The 20,867-nt window shown below is 34.2% G+C and overlaps 1 protein-coding gene across 6 annotated transcripts in view; it reads left to right on the top strand.

Annotated features, from left to right (window-relative positions):
* Nucleotides 1–20,867, top strand: part of LOC126765199 (electroneutral sodium bicarbonate exchanger 1) — a 784,165-nt gene that overhangs the window by 145,916 nt on the left and 617,382 nt on the right. For all 6 annotated transcript variants that reach the window (XM_050482808.1, XM_050482806.1, XM_050482807.1 and 3 more), the window contains one exon: nucleotides 13,199–13,663. In XM_050482808.1, the coding sequence (XP_050338765.1) occupies nucleotides 13,199–13,663 (465 nt within the window). The remainder of the gene's footprint in view (nucleotides 1–13,198; nucleotides 13,664–20,867) is intronic.

Below are 20,867 nucleotides of genomic sequence, written 5' to 3'. Positions count from 1 at the left end.
CCGCTGTATGCTGACGCATTTGCTGCAAACGAGCCCTTTGCCTTGCTCTGGTTGTGAGGCTCGGCTTTCCGCTGCATGCTTACGCATTTGCTGCAAACGAGCCTCTCTGCCTTGCTCTGGCTCTGAGGCTCGGCTTTCGGCTGCATGCTGACGCATTTGCTTCAAACGAGTCTCTCTGCCTTCCTTCGACTGTTGGGCTCTATAACTTCTCATATAGAGCCTTCTTTTCTCCTTTATTTGCTCTAATTCGCTTAAGTGTTCTGACGATCTTTCCATTCTTTCACTGAGATTTGTTGTTTTTTGTATAAACAATTCGTTAAATAAAATTAATTTATTGGTTTATAATGAAAAGATTTTAATCAAATATACTATACGACATACAGACTTTTTGCAAATCTATGTAAATATATTTCGCTTATAATTTTAAATTGTCACAACCGTACACTTCGACTGTTTTTTTCGTTTGATTGTATACCTAATATATTCCTAATATTTATGATGTCCCGCGGGAACCAAAAAAGTAACGGTACAAACTTGGGTTAATCCATTTCTATTGTTCTTGACTAGCATTTATAATTCAAGTGGTCGACCCGGAAAGTAGGTAAGCTGGGTAGGTGGGTTGTCTCATTTTCCATTTTTTCAGGTAGAGGGTTTCAAATAAGGGGTAGGTAGAATATTTCTTTGTGTATTTAAAATTTTTATGAATTCTTGTTTCGTATTGAAAGAATCTATTTTTTCTTCTATGAGATTTACCAATATTGTGAAATATAAACGAATATAACTTGAATCGTATTCTCCGCCATTAGATTCGGTGACAATTCTTAAAAAGCTCACATCGACGTGACAGCCAAAGTTAAAAAAGGAGTTTTCTACTGCAGTTGCTTCTCGGAGGCATTTTGAAAACTAGTATCTGAATTTTTTTTTTACTACAAAAATTTTATTATAGGTATTAATTTTTTTATTACCTAAAAGTCACATGTTTTGCATTATTTGATATTATTTCTTCTGGTGCGCGATTATACTTATATACATAAGTATATCTATATAAAGTATACTTTCTTTAAGGATATAAAAATGTATATTTCAGTATATAGTACATATGCTACTTAAATGTCGCCAAAACTAGTTTTATATAGATGTTGCATATTTTTGGTGAGCTGCTTAAACTTACTGTCGCCTTCCTACACTTAAAAAAGTTACAAACATACATGCATACATACATACACACTAGGGTGATTAAAAAATTTTTTTTTTTTTTTTTCAATTGGTACTCGCAAAAATAGGTTCCTAGACACCTCTAAGAAAGCCTCTCCAAATATGAGTTTTTAATTAGAACGGGAAGGTCCTCCGCCTAACGGTTTTCTATTTTTTCTTATTATCAGATAGAAAAATTTATATCGCGCTTCCAACTACTTGAAAAAATATTTTGTTAATTAGGTTTTGTAGGAAATTGAATGCTCTAAAATATGGTCTCTTATGATTTTTTCGTAAACCCAACCGTTTAAAAGATATTAACGGTTGAAATTTGACTATTTTTGAAAATTCTTTTTTTCTTATTAATTTTATAACTCAATGAAAAAAAATTATTATGAATGATGAAACACATAGTTTTGTAGGAAATTTACTGCTCTATAAAAATGGTCTACTATGATTTTTCGATTAAGCTAAGCGTTTTCGAGATATTCATCGTCAAACATCAATGCATATTAGGGTGGATCAAATAAAATTTTTTTTTTTTCGTTTGGTACTCTGAAAAATAGGCTCCTAGACACCTCTAAGAAAACCTCTCCAAAAATCTATTCATAATAATTTTTTTTCATTGAGATATAAAATTCATAAGAAATAAAAAATGTTCCCAAAAATAATCAAACTTTAACTGTTAATATCTTTTAAACGGTTGGGTTTACGAAAAAATCATAAGAGACCATATTTTAGAGCATTCAATTTCCCACAAAACCTAATGAACAAGATATTTTTTCAAGTAGTTGGAAGCGAGATATAAATTTTTCTATCTGATAATAAGAAAAAATAGAAAACCGTTAGGCGGAGGACCTTCCCGTTACAATTAAAAACTCATATTTGGAGAGGCTTTCTTAGAGGTGTCTAGGAACCTATTTTTGCGAGTACCAATTGAAAAAAAAAAAAAAAATTTTTTTTGAATCACCCTAATACACACATACAAGTGAAGCTAATAAAAGCGTATTAAAAATATCTATAATGTAGCACGAACATTTTTCTTTGACTTCAAAAAAATTCATCGATTTATCTCCTGTAGTTTATGAGAAAATAATTCTACAATTTTATCGTGCTCCAAATTTCAACCTTCAATAACTTTAACAAAAAATAAAATTTGACGAAATATTTATACCACAGGGTATGCGTCTGATTCCCTTCCTAAGGAACTGCTATTTTTCAAAATCGGTGATTTTGTGAAATTTTCGTGGACTATTTGACTACCAAGCTGGTATTTTAGACCGTGATGTTCAACAACCAGTTCAGACTTTTTGTTTAGAATATTTTGCATGAATGTGGAAATTTGTTACACCCAGAAGAAGGGAGGGAAGGTGATTTAGAAAGAAGAGGGGAAGGTACTAATTACCCAGAAATTGTGATTATAATGTTTCTTAGATATGGTAGCAGTTTTGCTAAATAACGTACCAAACCATGCATAATAGAATAGTAGATTTATCCCATATGTGGGGTGGGTTTAGTACCTTTGCAAAATGTTAATACTTTACTATCGATGGTGGAATAAACAGCAATATTTTATTGAAAACATCGTAATGCAATTGAAAACAATTAAAGAGAATATGACCTTTTTGAGCAAAGAGAACTTGAAAATGTCCTAAAAAGTTTTTATAATGAAATACATATACTTACAAGAAGGGGTCTAAAATAAACAATCTCTTGCGGAAATTGAGTTCTGAGTATTGGCACTTCCAGATATAAACCCAAATATTCATTTGTTGAACTTGCGTAGTAAAGATTCAACAAACAATGGAACTCAATCTGATTGCAATGATAACGCATTAGAATATTAAAATAATATGCATATATTAGACCTACTTAATTACCCCCTTTAATTCCAGTTGATGTATTAATTTTTTTATCTCAAAGTCTAAACAGTTGTCAAAGAACCCACTTGGTACATTTAATACACTGACTAAAAGCAAGTCGCCTCAAATTCTTCTTGGAGCCCTTACAGCTATAAAATAATTCGAAATACGTGGACTGATACTTCACTCAGTTTTCTATTTGCGTATAAGTAGGTGAATAGGGAGTTGAGATCACTTAACAGAGACATAGTATGCCAGGCTTATTAATTTAAAACTATTCATAATTTTGAAATATTGATGATGTACGCTTGTAAGTTTAGCCCTGTTAATGCCAGATTAACACAAATATTGACAAGCAAAGAAGAGCTAAGTTCGGGAGCAACCAAATTATTATACTCTTCCAACCTGCATGAATCAAAGCCAGGAATCCAAGCAATTTTATACATACTATACGTCCCAAGTGGAAAATGAAAGAATCAAAAGAAATTTAAAATTGTGTTATTTGGGAAGTAGGCGTGGTGGTATTCCATTTTCTTACTGTAATATAGGAATGTTAGACGAATGTTATGTACCAAATTTAGTTGAAATCGGTCGAGCAGGTTCCGAGATATGTGATTTCACCTAAAAGAGGTGCTACACCCATTGTGCAATTTTAATACAATTACAATACCAACTCAGTGGAAAAATTTAATGTTTCGGGTGTTTATGGTTCCTGATTTATTGTGGTTTTAGCGGTTCTTAATAGTACGGTTTTATGGAGAGTGAGCGGGGTTTTAATCCCGATTTAATTTTTGCTAATATCTCATACTATTAACATGCCACTTACTAACAAAATGTTTCCTTCCTCCTATGCTCTGGCGTAGCGGTAGCAATAAATTGGGAGCGGTAGCAGAGCGGAGTTAATGAAAATTTTCATGTGCTACAGCTCCCGCATGTGTTTGTTGTTTTTTCTTTTTTGCTATTTTCTGTCATAATATTTGAATTAATTGAATAATTCAAACAAAAACAAGTAAGGAAGGGCTAAGTTCGGGTGTCACCGAACATTTTATACTCTCGCGTGGTTATTATCCGATTTCTTCCATTTTTGAACTGTATATGGAAATGCCTGAACGAAACGACTCTATAGAGTTTGGTTGACATAGCTATAGTAGTTTCCGAGATATGTACAAAAAACTTAGTAGGGGGCGGGGCCACGCCCACTTTTCCAAAAAAATTACGTCCAAATATGCCGCTCCCTAATGCGATCCTTTGTGCCAAATTTCACTTTAATATCTTTATTTATGGCTTAGTTATGACACTTTATAGGTTTTCGGTTTTCGCTATTTTGTGGGCGTGGCAGGGGGCCGATTTTGCCGATCTTCGAACTAAACCTTCTTATAGAGCCAAGAAATACGTGTACCAAGTTTCATCATGATATCTCAATTTTTACTCAAGTTACAGCTTGCACGGACGGACAGACGGACGGGCGGACAGACAGACATCCGGATTTCAACTCTACTCGTCACCCTGATCACTTTGGTATATATAACCCTATATCTGACTCTTTTAGTTTTAGGACTTACAAACAACCGTTATGTGAACAAAACTATAATACTCTCCTTAGCAACTTTGTTGCGAGAGTATAAAAAGGCCACATGGAAGTACACAACAGAATGTGCAGCCACCGACTAAGACACAGCGCATTAATAATATTAAGGAGGATCATATTTTAGGCCAAAACTAACTCCGCCATATATTTTTCTAAATGACAGGGTTACTGGTCAAAATTTTAAAATATTAATAGATACGGGAGCAACTAGTTGATATATTAAATCAGAAATATACAAAAATAAAAATAAATTGAATATACAAAAAAGAGTAAAAACAATTAATGGATTTTCGAAAATACGTTATTATCACATTATTACATTATTCGGTAAATAATAGGATACAAATTTTTGAAGGACATTAATGCGGCGATTAACTTGGAAAAAAAGAAGTTAATAATAAATAATGAAAAAGAGGAGGATATATTTAGCTTAGGATGCCAATATGAGCATCAGAAAAGCAAGGATAATTTAAAGATCGTTAAGGAGGACGAGATTACTTTGGAAGCAAAGACTTCTAAAGCGCCAGCCGACGGAAATACCGGCAAACATAAAAAAAAAAATACTGTGGAGCAGGAAAGCTCTACAACGCCAGCTGAAGATTTATACCAGCAGAGTAGAAGTAATAATTTTGCAAAAAATATTGTGGAACGAAAAATTCTACAACGCCAGCCGATGATAATACCGGCAAATTAAATAAAAAATATATTGTGGAACAAAGAAGTTCTACAACGCCAGCCGAAGATAATACCGGCAGTATAGAAAAGGGAAACTATGTATAAAGGTCACCTTCAAAATTATAAAAAGAGAAGAAACAAGTAAGGAAGGGCTAAGTTCGGGTGTCACCGAACATTTTATACTCTCGCATTATAAAGTGATAATCGAGATTTCATTATACGTCATTTACATATTTTTCAAATACCGCATTTTTGTAAAGTTTTATTCCGCTATCATCATTGGTTCCTACTGTACTATATATTATACAGAGAAGGCATCAGATGGAATTCAAAATAGCGTTATATTGGAAGAAGGCGTGGTTGTGAACCGATTTCACCTATATTTCGTACATGTCATCAGGGTGTTAAGAAAATATTATGTACCGAATTTCATTGAAATCGGTCAAGTAGTTCCTGAGATATGGTTTTTGGTCCATAAGTGGGCGAGGCCACGCCCATTTTCAATTTTTAAAAAAAGCCTGGGTGCAGCTTCCTTCTGCAATTTCTTCCGTAAAATTTAGTGTTTCTGACGTTTTTGTTAGTCCGTTAACGCACTTTTAGTGATTTTCAACATAACCTTTGTATGGGAGGTGGGCGTGGTTATTATCCGATTTCTTCCATTTTTGAACTGTATATGGAAATTCCTGAAGGAAACGACTCTATAGAGTTTGGTTGACATAGCTATAGTAGTTTCCGAGATACGTACAAAAAACTTAGTAGGGGGCGGGGCCACGCCCACCTTTCCAAAAAAAATACGTCCAAATATGTCCCTCCCTAATGCGATCCTTTGTGCCAAATTTTACTTTAATATCTTTATTTATGGCTTAGTTATGACACTTTATAGGTTTTCGGTTTTCGCCATTTTGTGGGCGTGGCAGGGGGCCGATTTTGCCCATCTTCGAACTTAACCTTCTTATGGAGCCAAGGAATACGTATACCAAGTTTCATCATGATATCTCAATTTTTACTCAAGTTACAGCATGCACGGACGGACGGACGGACAGACGGACGGACGGACAGACAGACATCCGGATTTCAACTCTACTCGTCACCCTGATCACTTTGGTATATATAACCCTATATCTGACTCTTTTAGTTTTAGGACTTACAAACAACCGTTATGTGAACAAAACTATAATACTCTCCTTAGCAACATTGTTGCGAGAGTATAAAAATCATCACACCAGCTCATGTACAGTAATTGCATTCTTGAAACAAACTTTGACAACAACAGCGTAACGTTGCACTTGCATATGTAAAGAGAGTACATTTCCACGTATAAAAGCAATCATCAATCTCCAAACGACATTGGTTAGTATTGTTGTCCCTTAATTTAAGAGTCTTAACATAATTGTGTCCACAACAACAACAATAACATAGTATAAAGTTGCAAATTCATATTCAAGCTACATACATTAGTAAGAAAAGGAAGCCAGTTAGTTATTAAGAGACACAAATAGTGAATAAACATATATACATTTATATTAAGAAAAGAAAAAATCCAATATGTATAATTTAGATGATATGGCTAAGTTTAAACTAGTAACTACAAATCTAAATAGCATACCAAATTATGATGGGAATGAAGATGCTTTGCTAAGTTTTTTACAACGAATAGATTCTATGGTGAATATATTAGATTATTTTCCTTTAGATTATAAAGTTTTACTCATGGGCAATATTAAAGACAAAATCGTTGGAAATGCGAGAAGGTCATTATTAGTTAACGGTAACCCGGATATATGGCCTGAAATTAAAAAAGTTTTGATAGAAAATCATGGGAGAAAAATTCAGTTGATGAACTGATCGATAAAATACGATCTTGCCGATGTGATTCAAATATAGAAAATTTTTGTATTAAATTAAACAATATTTTATGTCGTTTAAATAACGCCTTATATTTTAGTGATAATCAATTGCCAGAAATTACCAGTGAAGGTAATGGTAGAATTGCTCTCAATTCTTTTAAATACGGTCTACCAGAACCGGTGAGAAGTATCATCGTGAGTAGAAATCCGGGAAATTTGAAAGAAGCTTACGATATAATAAAATCAAATGGTTATTTAAAGTTCAGTAACAAAGAGTATCCTCCTCAGTCAAGCACACGTAACATTGTTAGATCTCTTAATTCTCAGTCAAACAACAACAATATGAATAGGCAATTTTCCAACAATAATTCTGACAGACACTTTAATAACAACAATCGAATCTGGCAAAATTACAACAACAATACTGATACACAACTTTGCCGAACAATAGTATTGAGCAAAGCTACAACTACAATAAAAACAACGGACAAGTTTTTAACAATAATAACAATACACAACGTTACAACAACACCAACGCATTTCCGCATTCGCAACCACAGTATTCAACACAGTCACGGCAAGGATATACTCGTAATAACAGCGATCAAACATTTAGACAACAACACTATCCCTTCCACTTAAATAACTTGTCCAGTAACCAAAATCCAAACAACTCGGTTGAACCTATGGAATTAGGAGTTAACGAGAGTTGCCAAAATTTTCAATATCGCTGCGAAGAAAACTACCCTATATAGTAATTAAAACACGTGTTAGAAAACTTAGATTTATCATCGATACAGGGGCGGAGTTTAGCATAATAAACCCGGAAATTTGTAATCCTAAATATGCAGTGAGGCCGACAATTTTTTCATTAAAAGTTTTGGGAAGAAATATTCCTACAAACAAACAAATTTCCATACCATTGTTTAAAGAATTTAAAAAAGATAATTTTTATGTGAATTTTTTGGAGTATTCGTTTCATAAATATTTTGATGGTATCATAGGTAATAATATTTTATTAAATTTAAACGCTATAATTGATTATAGAAATAGAAGATTAGAGACAGACGAAGCAACGATACCTATGTATTTTGATGAAGAAGAAGAGCTATCAGAAAAAGAATATTTTAAAAAAGAACGCCTGGAAATACTTACCTGTGAAGAAGAATTAGAGAAAAGGCCAACATATATTTTTGCTAAACATTTAAATTCGAAAGACCGAGAAATATTAAATACGCTTTTAAGTAATTATCAAGATATTTTTTATGAAGAAGGAGAACATTTACCTTTCACTAATGAAATCTAGCATCGCATAATAACAAAAACTGATACACCAGTCTATAGTAGGCTGTATAGATATCCGGTAGTACATCGCGCTGAAGTAGACCGGCAGATAAAAGAAATGCTAGCGCAAAATATCATTGTACCAAGTAATAGTCCATACAACTCACCTTTATGGGTTGTACCCAAAAAGGCAGACATAAAAGGAGTTCCTCAATGGCGAATTGTCATTGACTATCGTAAGCTAAATGATCAAACAATCGATGACAAGTTCCCAATTCCGAATATGCAAGACATATTCGACAAATTGGGAAAATGTTCATACTTCAGTACTATTGATCTAGCAAAGGGATTTCACCAGATTGAAGTCCATCCTAACGATAGAGCGAAAACGGCTTTTTCCACAGCAGATGGTCACTATGAATTTAATCCCATGCCTTTTGGTCTTAAAACAGCACCCGCTACCTTCCAAAGATTAATTAATTACATTTTAAGAGAATATATTAATAAAATTTGCGTTGTCTATTTAGACGATATTTTAATATTTTCCACAAGTTTTGAAGAACATATTTCTTCTATTAAAATCATATATTTAAAAACGTCTAATTTAAATATCCAGTTCGAAAAATGTCAATTTACCGAACTAACTACAAAATTTTTAGGGCACATTGTATCAGAGGAAGGCATTAAGTCAGACCCTTCTAAAATATCAGCTATAAATAATATGAAACCCCCTACTAATGTTAAAGAGATAAAACAGTTCCTTGGTATGACAGGGTATTATAGAAAATTTATACGGGACTACGCAAAAGTAGCTTACCCTATGGTGCGTTTCTTGAAGAAAAATGCCATTTTAGATTTCAAAAATTTGGAATTCCTCAGGGCTTTCAATACCTGAAAAAAACTAATTACTAATGAACCTGTCTTACAGCCACCAGATTTCAGCAAAAAGTTTTTGCTCACAACTGATGCATCTCAGTTTGCTATTGGCGCTGTATTAAGCCAAAACAATCACCCTATATGTTATGCATCTCGTACGTTATGTGATCACGAGATAAGATACTCAACAATAGAGAAAGAAGCTCTTGCAATGGTTTGGGCCGTTAAGCATTTTAGAACATATTTATACGGGCGAAAGTTTATAATACAAACTGACCACAAACCATTGACTTGGCTACATAATCTGAAAGAGCCTAATATGAAATTACAGAGGTGGAAAATTCATCTTAACGAATATGATTTCGAAATAACTTATATAAAAGAAAAAGATAATAATGTGGCAGAAACATTAAGCAGATACCTTGAGCAATATAATGCAGATAATAAAACAGCTAATATGTTCAATATTTTTGAAGGCGATAAAATGGAACATGGCGATAAAAATCATGAAAATATAGATACAATGTCCATAGATACCGCGCATAGTGCAGTTGAAGATAATTTAAAATATATATTCGTCACAGAAAAATGTATTAATTATCACAAAAATCGGATATACCTTAGCTATGGCCAGAAAGAAAATATTTATATTAAAATCGTAAATAAAAAGTGCCAAAACCACGTAACGGTAACGAAAGATTCGAATAAATAAAGGAATAATCTTTTTTGCGAAAAGTTTTGATAAAACAGGAATAATGTGTCATTTTCTCGCGAGAATAATGAGCTGTTTATAAAATTTCAATATCTATATGTAATTTTTTTTGAAAACAATAATCTTATTATATACAAGTCAAGCGTTATTTTAAAAGAAATAACAGATAAAAATGAGGTTCTTACTATAATAGAAAGCGAACATTTGCGTAATAATCATAGAGGTATACAAGAAGTATTCCTCGAGCTAAAAAATAAATACTTTTACCCTAGGTTATTCAAACTAATAACATATGTAATTAATAATTGTTCAGTATGTCAAGTAGCTAAATATGATAGACATCCCGTAAAAACTCAGTATCAAGTCACTGAAACTCCAACACATTTTAATGACATAGTGCATATTGATATTTGGTTTCCATACAGAAATGTCATGTATTTAACTACAATTGATAAGTTTTCCAAATATGCCACGTTCCATGAGCTGAATGATAGAAATTGGGTAGCCATCCTAGAAGCTTTAAAGCAACGCATACAACATTTGGGAAAAATTAACAAAATAATCTTTGACAACGAGCGATGCATTTTACACAGCGCAGTACGTTTATTTTTAAAAGAACACAATATAGACACACACACTACTACAGCATATTACAAAACTGGAAACTCGGACATAGAGCGCCTTCACGGGACATTAAACGAACATTTAAGACTTTTAGAAGCTGATAAGGATAATAAAAACTTAGATATAGATGACAAACTTTTTAAAATATTTACCTTTTACAACAACACTATCCACTCTACAACCAAAAAAAGACCTATTGACTTTATTATTAAAAATTTTGATAAAGTTGAAATTGATAAATTGTGCAAAATATACGAAAACGAGAAAATTGAAAGAATTGAGAAATTGAATCAAAAGAAAAATACCAAACCTGTTGAACAGGTCGACAATATTGTATGTAATAGAGAAATTGGCAAAAATAAACCTAAATACAAAAAACTTCTAGACTACAAGAAATATGGAAATTATGTTACCGATACATCAAATAATCGTAAAACTAAATATTATAAAGCTCAATGTAAAAGGCGGTATAAATTTCAAAATTAATAGGTTTTAAATTAAATACATAAGTTAAGCTAATATAAGTATGCATAATAATGTCCACATAGAGAAAGATTTTTTTTTAGTTAATTTAAGTTCGTTTTTTTAATTTACGAGGCCGTAAATATCTTAAGGGTGGAGGAGTCACATACTATTGCCCTTACTACCAACAACTTATATTAAGCTTAAGTTAATCTCTCACGTCATTGACCAAACTCATTCTTGTCATTGCATTTTAGTTAAAGTTCTTTAATTACAATAACAAGGAATTCTCTCACTATTTTCTTATTACTTTGTATTATAGATTTAAGTTATTACAACAACAAACCAGGAGAATGTTCCATACTCTCACTTTGGATTCTAATTATAAGTTTTGCTCATTGTGAACCTTGATTCGAACTGTTTCATCATTAATAAAGTTACCTTCGAGAACAAAACATTTTTTTCCTTTATTATATTATAAGCATACTTTAGATGACAGAAAATGAAAAAAACAACAAACACATCGGGAGCTTAGCACATGAAAAAACCTTACCGCTCCCAATTCGAACTAGCGCAGAATTTAATTTTTTGCTCCCGCTCCAGCTACAGTTTTTTATCTATTATACCATTGTTATGCTAAGACTATGCTGTGCCTCCCGACAAAGTGAGAGCGGTAGCAAGAGTAAAATGAAATGCTACGGGAGTAGCGTAGTTTTTCAAACGCTGGCTGTTTACTGGGCGAAATCGGACTACAAACACGGCTACTACCCATATAATGCCATTTTAAATTTCATCTGATTCTTTCACTTTCAAGTGTAAAAATTAAGAAGCACTTAATATCCCAGGGTAAAATTTTGCTTGAATGACGCCTTTATAGCATGCCAAATTCGCCTAGGGCAAATGTTACAAGAACGCCTACCGACAGTGTAAAAATAGATGAAATCGGATTATATAACCTGCTTTCTCCCCATATAACGGTACTATCAATAACTACTTAAAGAGCGATAAATAAATGATCAAATACACCAAACACATCCAATTTTACGCCCGATAGTATTAGAGAAATTTGAAGGAGCTGAGGTGTTAGTTGGAAAATGGGCGTGGCATCGCCCTCCATTAAATGAAATCACATATATATCTCGGGACTCGGGGCCAAATACGAGATAACATTATTTTGGCATTCCTATGTAAATGGCTGCAATCACGCCTTCTCCCCATACAACACAATTTTAAATTTCATTTGGTTCTTTCACTTTCTGGTGTACAAACCAAAAAGAAAATAATGTGACGAGAAAAAATTTTGCACGAATAGTATCTTTGAAATTTGTCACCTTATCACCAAAAAATTTCTAAATCGGATTATGTGTGAGATATATAATTGAAATTCGGAAAGAATCCTTCCTGGTTAATGAATACATCTCCAAAAGCACACATGAAAAATTTTGGCACCAGTGTGTTAAAGTGAAAGGGGACTACTTTGAAGGGAACGACATAGATTTTGAAGAATAAATTAAGAATTTTCAAATTTTGAACAAAACTCAGAATATAAACTCAGAAAATATCTATTCATGTTTGCGATATGTGATATTTCCAAAAAAGTACATAATTCGTGTCAGGTTTACCTTTTTCTCCCATATATTTATATACCTAATATATGAGCTTCTCAATGAATGTTGGATTCTTACGCAACAATTTCAGAATAAAGTTTTGCCCTCACCTTAAGGTACTTCTTCGGCTTTGAATTTTGACAGTAGCAAGAGTATGACATGTTCGGTTACTCCCCCACTCTTCCCTACTTGTTTAGTTTTATTGTTTTTAAAATTCAAAATCGAATATTCACTAAAAACACCTTGACATATCGATTGCATCATTCAGCAGATAAACGAAAATTCAAATTGTAATCCTTTAAGACCTCAAATTCAGATTGGGATTCAGGTAATTAATAAAGCAGTTTTGTACGTAACAATTGGATGAAGTTTACACAGATTTTGTGTTTAGTGATATCTTTGCATGTTTGTAAAAGTAAAAATTAAGTAGAATCAATAATATATATGTTTATAATATATTTTTGTAGTGACTTCGCCAACGCAATGTATACAATTTATACTTGGAGAGGATGATTGCAATGCAGTTTATGAAGTGCATCCGGTATTTTCCGAAATGATGGTGAACGATGAGTTTGAATGGAAAGAAATTGCAAGGTGGATAAAATTTGAAGAAGATGTAGAAGAAGGCGGTAACAGGTGGTCGAAACCACACGTCGCTACTTTATTTTTGCATTCATTTTTCGAACTACGTACTTTATTACGAAAGGGGTCGGTTTTGTTAGATGTAGAAGCCAATACCTTTGAAGTCATAATAGATTTCTTATGCGACAACATGGTTAATTATGGTACTTTGCCACTAATTTTACGTGAGAAGGTAATAGACATGTTGTTGAGACGACATCGCCATCAGCACGAGTACAGTAAAAAAAGTAAAGGAATACCAATTATGCGATCATTTGCAGATATCAGCTGTAATCAAACAGATCCTAAAAGTAAGTATTTAATATACAAAAGTATTTTTTAGTCTCTAAAATAATATTATTATCCTACAATTGTTGAACTGATACGAGTGGGAGTGGCTAACATCTTTTCATGAGAATTTTGAATAATTAGAACTAACACTTTCGAATATTATATTTTAAAAGAAACGTCAGTGTGCATCTCATTATATGTACATATAGTGGTCCCTTAACTACCTTTAGAGTCGCCTTTTAAATTTAAAGTTTTTTTAGTGTCCCGAGTTCCGTTAAAATCGCATTCTACCAAAGGGAGGTAATAGCAAAGTGTAGGGCTTTGCGCCCTATTGCGGTATTATCAGCATAAGCTCCGTGTATCATCAGCATACAGGTAAGCTACGTGTCGCCAATTCACCGGTATTTTACGTCAAGTATTTGTGTATTTCACGCAAGTGAGGAAAGTTTTCTCAGCACCATTCACTTGGGAGTGGCCAGAAATGATTATTTTACATATGGCTCCAGCAGTTCACGACTTCAGGTCTTCGACCAAGTATCCTCTGGGCAGCTAGAAAACATCTTTTGAAGGCGAGCTAAAGTGAAAAGGCAGAATATCACTTCCGCAGGATTGTGCTCTGGGCTTGAGACCCGCCGCGTAAAAAATCATGCCAATGAGAGACCCCCTTTTGATAACGACCATGGCAAACGCACTAAGGATAACGATTTAAGGGCATGCATCTGGAATGTCCGGTCCCTTAATTGGGAAGGTGCCACTGCAAAGCTGGTTGATGTCCTCGTTAGAGTAAAGGCTGATATCACCGTGGTCCAAGAAATGCGATAGACGGGACAAGGACTGAGGCGAGTAGATCCTTGTGACATTTACTACAGCGGCCATATAAAGGAGTGCAAATTTAGTGTGGGATTCGTGGTGGGAGAGAGACTTCGTCGCCGAGTACTATCATTCAGCCCGGTGGCTGAACATCTAGCCACAATCCGCATCAAAGCGAGATTCTTCAATATATCGCTGATTTGCGCCCACGCCCCGAAGGAAGAGAAGAACGATGTGACCAAAGATGCCTTCTACGAGCGCTTGGAGGACACCTATGAAAGCTACCCCTTCCACGATGTCAAGGAATAGAAGGAATCTTAGCAAATCTTTGCCCATCCCGGTTGATTTTGATACTTGAACATACATTCTGTGTTTGTGTTTTTGACATTGCAATAATATTTACGGAAATAAAAGGATTTCATAGCCCCGATAGCAGAACACCATCAAAATGACAAATCCTCGTTAAACACATACTTTCAATACCCAGAGGGACGGGAAAATATTAGAAAATAGTTAGGTTAACTATTTTGGTAAGCGATTTGTTAATATTTAATAATGCCTAGGTTAAGTAAAAGATCTTTTGTACTAAGTCGTTTTGAAAATCAAAGCCGCATGTGAATTACTAGACCGAACTCATTATATAAAGTTAGGAAGCAATCACAAAATACAGAAAGCAGTTCAACATAGAACTAGGCGGGAAAATCCTCAAAATCGCTCTGAAGAGCAAATTCGAAATACTCGTGGACATACATCTCGGCGAAAAAATCGCGAGGGAAAAGAAGTTAAACAAAGTATAAATAGTGTTCAACATAGGATTAGGCGGGACAATCCTCATATTCGCTCCGAAGAGTAAAGTAAGGGACATAGGAAAAAATCCTGAGGTAAGAGCAGTTGAATAAAGTGTTAATACTATTCAACATGGGACTAGGGGGGCAAATTTCCAGGTGCGGCCTATTGAATAAAATACAAAGCAATTTATTATCGGATAAAGTATAAATACTGTTCAACATAGAACTAGGCAGGAAAATCCTCAAATCCCGAGGTAATGACAGTTGAGCAATGTGTAAATGCTGTTCAACATAGAAATAGGCAGGAAATTTCTCAACTTCGCTCTGACTAGCAAAATAGATATACCCGAAGACACAGAGAACTTCGAAAAGAAGTCCTGATTTTAAGAATTTAGAGCAGCATGTGCTGTGGCGGATTCTGGTTTTCACACCAGATACACAAGTTAAATTTCGAAACTGTTACCCATGGTCACCCGAATGCAGAAATGCGATTAGCGAAAAAACTATTCCAAAAACATGTTTAGCAAACTTTCAAGATTTCTTGAAATACCAGATTGTTTGAAAAGTTTAATACCAATTGAAGAACGGCTAATAATGCCTAGACAATCCGGTCCTTGGTATCAATTGATTGATGGAGCTCATGTAATACAAATTCACTTATGAAGGCGATTGGAAGACAATTATGATTCATACTGATACTATACGTCCCGCAAAGATTATGGAAGTTTTACGATTCTTAGTGAATACCCCTATGTATCGTGAGCACAATATAGGCATTAGAGAAAACGGGATTTCAGAATTTAATAACCAAAAAGATGTTCCTTTTTTTGCATCTGCCGAAGATGTCAGATTGGTTCAATCTCTTCATGCGAAACAGGTTCACAATATTAACTTCTCAGTCAATCGTACACCAATAGCAATTGAACATGCAGAGCTAAATCCACGAGGTCAAGAAATTCTTTTAGTCAATATTCCTGCAGAAAACTTGGACTATAACCGTTTAGTTATAGCACCACGTGCAAAGACCCATTGACATGTTTCAGGATAATAATTCCGAAGAATTGTCATTTGGAACTATATATGTAGGTCAAAAACGCACCTGCTCTGAAACGTATAGCAAGACAGTACGTTCGGAAATTCGCCGCTTTGACCGTAGAGCGTGTTCTATTCCAAAATTGTTCTGCGATTATAAAAAGTTGGAATTAATGCAAATTAAAAATATATTAAACGAAAATTTTGTTCAAAACTTTATTCAACACGATGATGGTTACAAGGTGTTAAAAGGTGTTAGTTCCTCTCCTCGCTTTGGGAAGCAATAGCTATGATTCGCCAATTTGGGCTTCCAACCTTTTTTATAAGCATAACCACGGTCGGTCTTGTACTAGAAAAATAAGAGGAAAACAGTTTATCGTTTTGGTATACCATATCCAACAATTGAAAATTTAGAAAGACATAAGGAACACTTTTCTAAAATTCAAAACGGTTTAAATTAAAATTTTACCACAGGAGACATTTCGAATGTAAATAATTTTGAACACTTTTTGCCTGATAATAGAATAAATATGTCTTTCGATGACTATTTGTAAGCTCTGAGATTAATGCCCGGTTTCACAGTCCATACTTATGTTGTACTTAAGATAAAACAGGAAAATATTGTTTTACAGTTCATACTTATGTAATGCTTAAGTACTGAAAAGGGGAGACTTAAGCAGTGCTTAAATAACAGCTGATTTTTGTTTTGAATTTGCTTTGAATTTTCAGCGACATCTTTCGTAGCGTAGGGCAAGTGTCCGTTCGTTTGCACTCAATAACAGCTTATACTTTTCCTTCAGTTCCCGTAGGTGCTCCGACTCGCTAGAGAAGAAATTTGGGGTTCTTTTGTTGTCTTCATCAATTTTTGATATAATTTTCCTCGCAAATTTATGTATTGTCTGTTATAATTTAAATATTTCAAACATATTTTTATGAATGACATTTGTAAGACATATGTTGCCCACAACGTTGGCATATATCATAATAAAATTTTATTGAAATTGAGCATTGACTGTGAAACGCAAACGACCACTCAGTTTGCAACAATACTTAGCTAAGATTTTATTTAGGCACAACTTAAGTATGGACTGTGAAACCGGGCATAAGGGCCGTTTAACAATATTTTATTAATACTATTTTACCACAAGTACTTAGCTTAACTGGATTATGACTTTAACCGACAGAGCCATTTTCATCAAGTTGCGGTTAGCGTACTTACAGATGGTTTGATTATTGTGGATGCGTGAGGAAAATTGTTCAACATGTTGTCCATAAAGTTCTGTTTAGGCGCCTAATATCCTTGACAGATGGCAGCGTTAATCCGGATTTACTGCGCACTTAATCAGATCCAAATTTGTAGGTGACAGACGACAGCTATGCGAGTTTGAAACTCTTGTAAACAGCTGATTGTCACAAGTATAGGTACTTCCAAACATAGATATAATTTTCGAAGCAAAAAGTTTCAAACCAGGTTATTTCTTAAAGCTTCCTTATAAAACTGTTTCTTCAAACACTTATGCATGCCCAAATGAATCTTATAGCACTGAAGCCTCCTAGTTATCTGAAACGAAAAAAAAGATTATTAATCTAGAATAATGTCGCAATGGTCGGAACTACGGAAAAGTGGGGAACAATTTTTTTCACAAAATGGGCGACTGCCTGAAAAACAATTTTTTTATCACTTTTTCTGATTATTTCGAATTTTTTAAAAATAATAAAAATAAAAATTTGGGGATGAGGCTAGTTCCAACCATAGACAAGCCTATAAAAAAGACTCTATAAAAATTTCAAGTAAATCGGTCCAGTAGAACCTGAGAAATCGTGGGCATCGTTCCGAAAAAGCCAGTTTTGAGAAAAACGCGTTTAAAGTTTCGCGTAAGGTCTTTTGTTCGATTAGTTCCGGCCGAACCAGTTTGGATGCCGGGCCAGAAAAATGCCTATATCTCCGAAAATAATTTGAATTTTGAAAAATGTTCTTGTACACATATTCTTGAATAGTTAAACTTTGAAAATATAAAAAAAAAGGAAATTTCGATTTTTTTAAATTTCTAGACTAGTACCTCTCAAGCTGTACTCGTAAACTCGTATAAACTAAGAGTTGCCGCAACAAAAGTTGCCGTGTGTAATAAGGCTCTAACTTCAATACAAAATTCTTTATCGTGTGATGAGTAACGCAAATCGAACATCCTTTCTCTTGATAAATCCACATGTTGGATCGACGCATGTTAAATATAATTGAGATCAATAGGCAATCAAGGGAAGATTCCCTAACTCGAATAACCATAATCCACAAAAAAACTTATACGAGTTATAGAAATTTTCATTAAAACATTAAATTTTTCAAAAATATTTAAAATATAGATTTAAACAGTTTTATTGAATTACTTCGCATTGAGTTTTTTGCTTATGTACATAAAACATGTATTCAGTAATTTTTGGCTGATGTATTTTTGCTTTGTAGTGATCGTCATTTGTATTATTATTTGTATTTGAATAGGAATTTAAAACTTCAAAGAAATGCGTCATATCATTTTTGGATGGCGTTTGAAAAATTTCTTCTTGAGAATCCTCATTGTTTTCCATGGTGCTAGAAGTCATATCCGTTGGATCTGAAATATTCGGTTTTACAATAACAGATGACATAGTATCTCTGATAAGTTACAGCTCACAGTCGCCGACGTATCGTAAGCGACTGTCTACCAGGCGCCATGACAAGTCTGCAGCTGCTACGTTTCTATTGTTTGCATCGGCATTTTATACCTGCGTACGGAGTTTCAGACGGTCAATTTTAGTATATTACCTGTGTATATATGAAAAAGTGTATATATTTTTGTCGTGAGCGTACATAAAATTTTAGAACAAATTCAGCAGTACACTTTTGATGCTCTGTGTGTCAACATCAAACAGGAAAAAAATAAAAATGGATCGAAAAGGCTCGAGAAGCTCTACAAGATATCCAGGACAAAAAGGAAAAAAAGGAGTTTTCGAGTGATTTTGATGTATCGATTGACGAAGGATTCAGTTACAGCATTCTGTGTTTCTCGTTAGTGTTTACAGCTTTGCAAACAATTTTAAAGTGCAAGTTGTGCGATAGTGACGTTACATTTTTGAAAAAATCCCTGCGAGGACTAGGATTTAAGTTGTGTGTGAAGTGTTCGTGTCAAGAATTTGACATAAATTCTTCTCCTATGATTAAAAATGCTTATGAAATCACTAGACGGTTTGTGTTTATGTAAAGTCAGTAGTTGATGTTGTTTTCAAAAAAGCCGTTGCAGGAGAAAAAAATTAAATGTTGAAAACGGTTTGCTGAAGATAAAATCACGGTTTCTTGTGATGGATCATGGGCCAAGCGTGGTTTTACCTCACTCTTGGCGGTTGTGTCTTTGATAGGAAAATATTCTAACAAAATTGTAGATTTAATTGTCAAGTCGAAAGTGTTTAAAGCATGCGAGCAATGGATTGGCAAGGAAGAGTCGAGCGAGTATTTGGAGTGGCATGAAAATCACATTGAACATTGTGAAGCAAATCATGAAGGTAGTTCCGGTAAAATGGAAGTTGACGGTGTGATTGAAATGTTTCAGCGGTGTGTCGAGTATTTCCAAGTAAAATATAGTAAATATATTGGAGATGGTGACAGCAAAACATTTAAAAATCTATTAGATGCTGATCCTTATAACGGCGATCCTGTAGTAAAAAAAAGAATGCGTACTGCACGTCAAAAAAAGAATGTATAGACGTGTGAAAGAAGCTAAAAAATCACATAACCAGTATTTAAAAGCTAAAAAAGCTTGGAAGAAACTGATAAATATATTCAAAAAGATGAAGAAAGTAAAGATGCTGTCACAAAACGTTCATCGAGAAAAAATCATCCACTAGTGCTGCAACAAAGAAGTTGACTATTGCATTGACCAACGCCATGATGGTTAAACTAAGTACATTCTATGGCTTGTTTTTTGCGAAATCAAGATTCTCAAGAAGAAATGAGGAAAGCAGTGTGGGCTACATACTCGTACTATCATTACATTTCAACAGATGAAAACCCCCAATACTTGTACTGTTCAATTGCATGGTGCAAGTATTTACAACATATGGCTGAGAATACTGAGGAAATCTACACACATCCTCCAGCATTTGATGAAGAAACAGCAAGTTTTTTGAAGCCAATTTACGAAGAATTATCATCCGTTGATCTGATACACAGGTGCTTGGGAAAAAACACCTCAGAACAACAACGAGTCGTTTAATAGTTGCATCTGGAATTTAGTACCAAAGCAGCATTTTAGTGGAAAAAAGACATTGGAAATTGCTTCATTGACAGCTGCGTGTATGTTCAATAAAGGATCTTCACCCGTCCTTAAACTAATGGAGAGTTTTGGTACGAAAATTGGCCGAAACGCCTACTCGTACGGTGAGGAGTATGATGAACGACGAATAAGCCATGCAGAGCGATCCACGTCATAGGCATCTAAAAAAGCAAGGGCATCTCTCAGGTCACAAAAAGTGGCAGAAAGCGATGCGTATGAAGCCACCGAAGAGTTATTGTATGGCTCAGGCATGACAGATGAATGTAAGTATAAATTTTCCACGAAAATTC

Source organism: Bactrocera neohumeralis, unplaced genomic scaffold (assembly GCF_024586455.1).
Source record: "Bactrocera neohumeralis isolate Rockhampton unplaced genomic scaffold, APGP_CSIRO_Bneo_wtdbg2-racon-allhic-juicebox.fasta_v2 cluster10, whole genome shotgun sequence".
NCBI classification, from domain to species: Eukaryota; Metazoa; Arthropoda; class Insecta; order Diptera; family Tephritidae; genus Bactrocera; species Bactrocera neohumeralis.
This window is presented reverse-complemented; position numbering and strand designations above follow the sequence as displayed.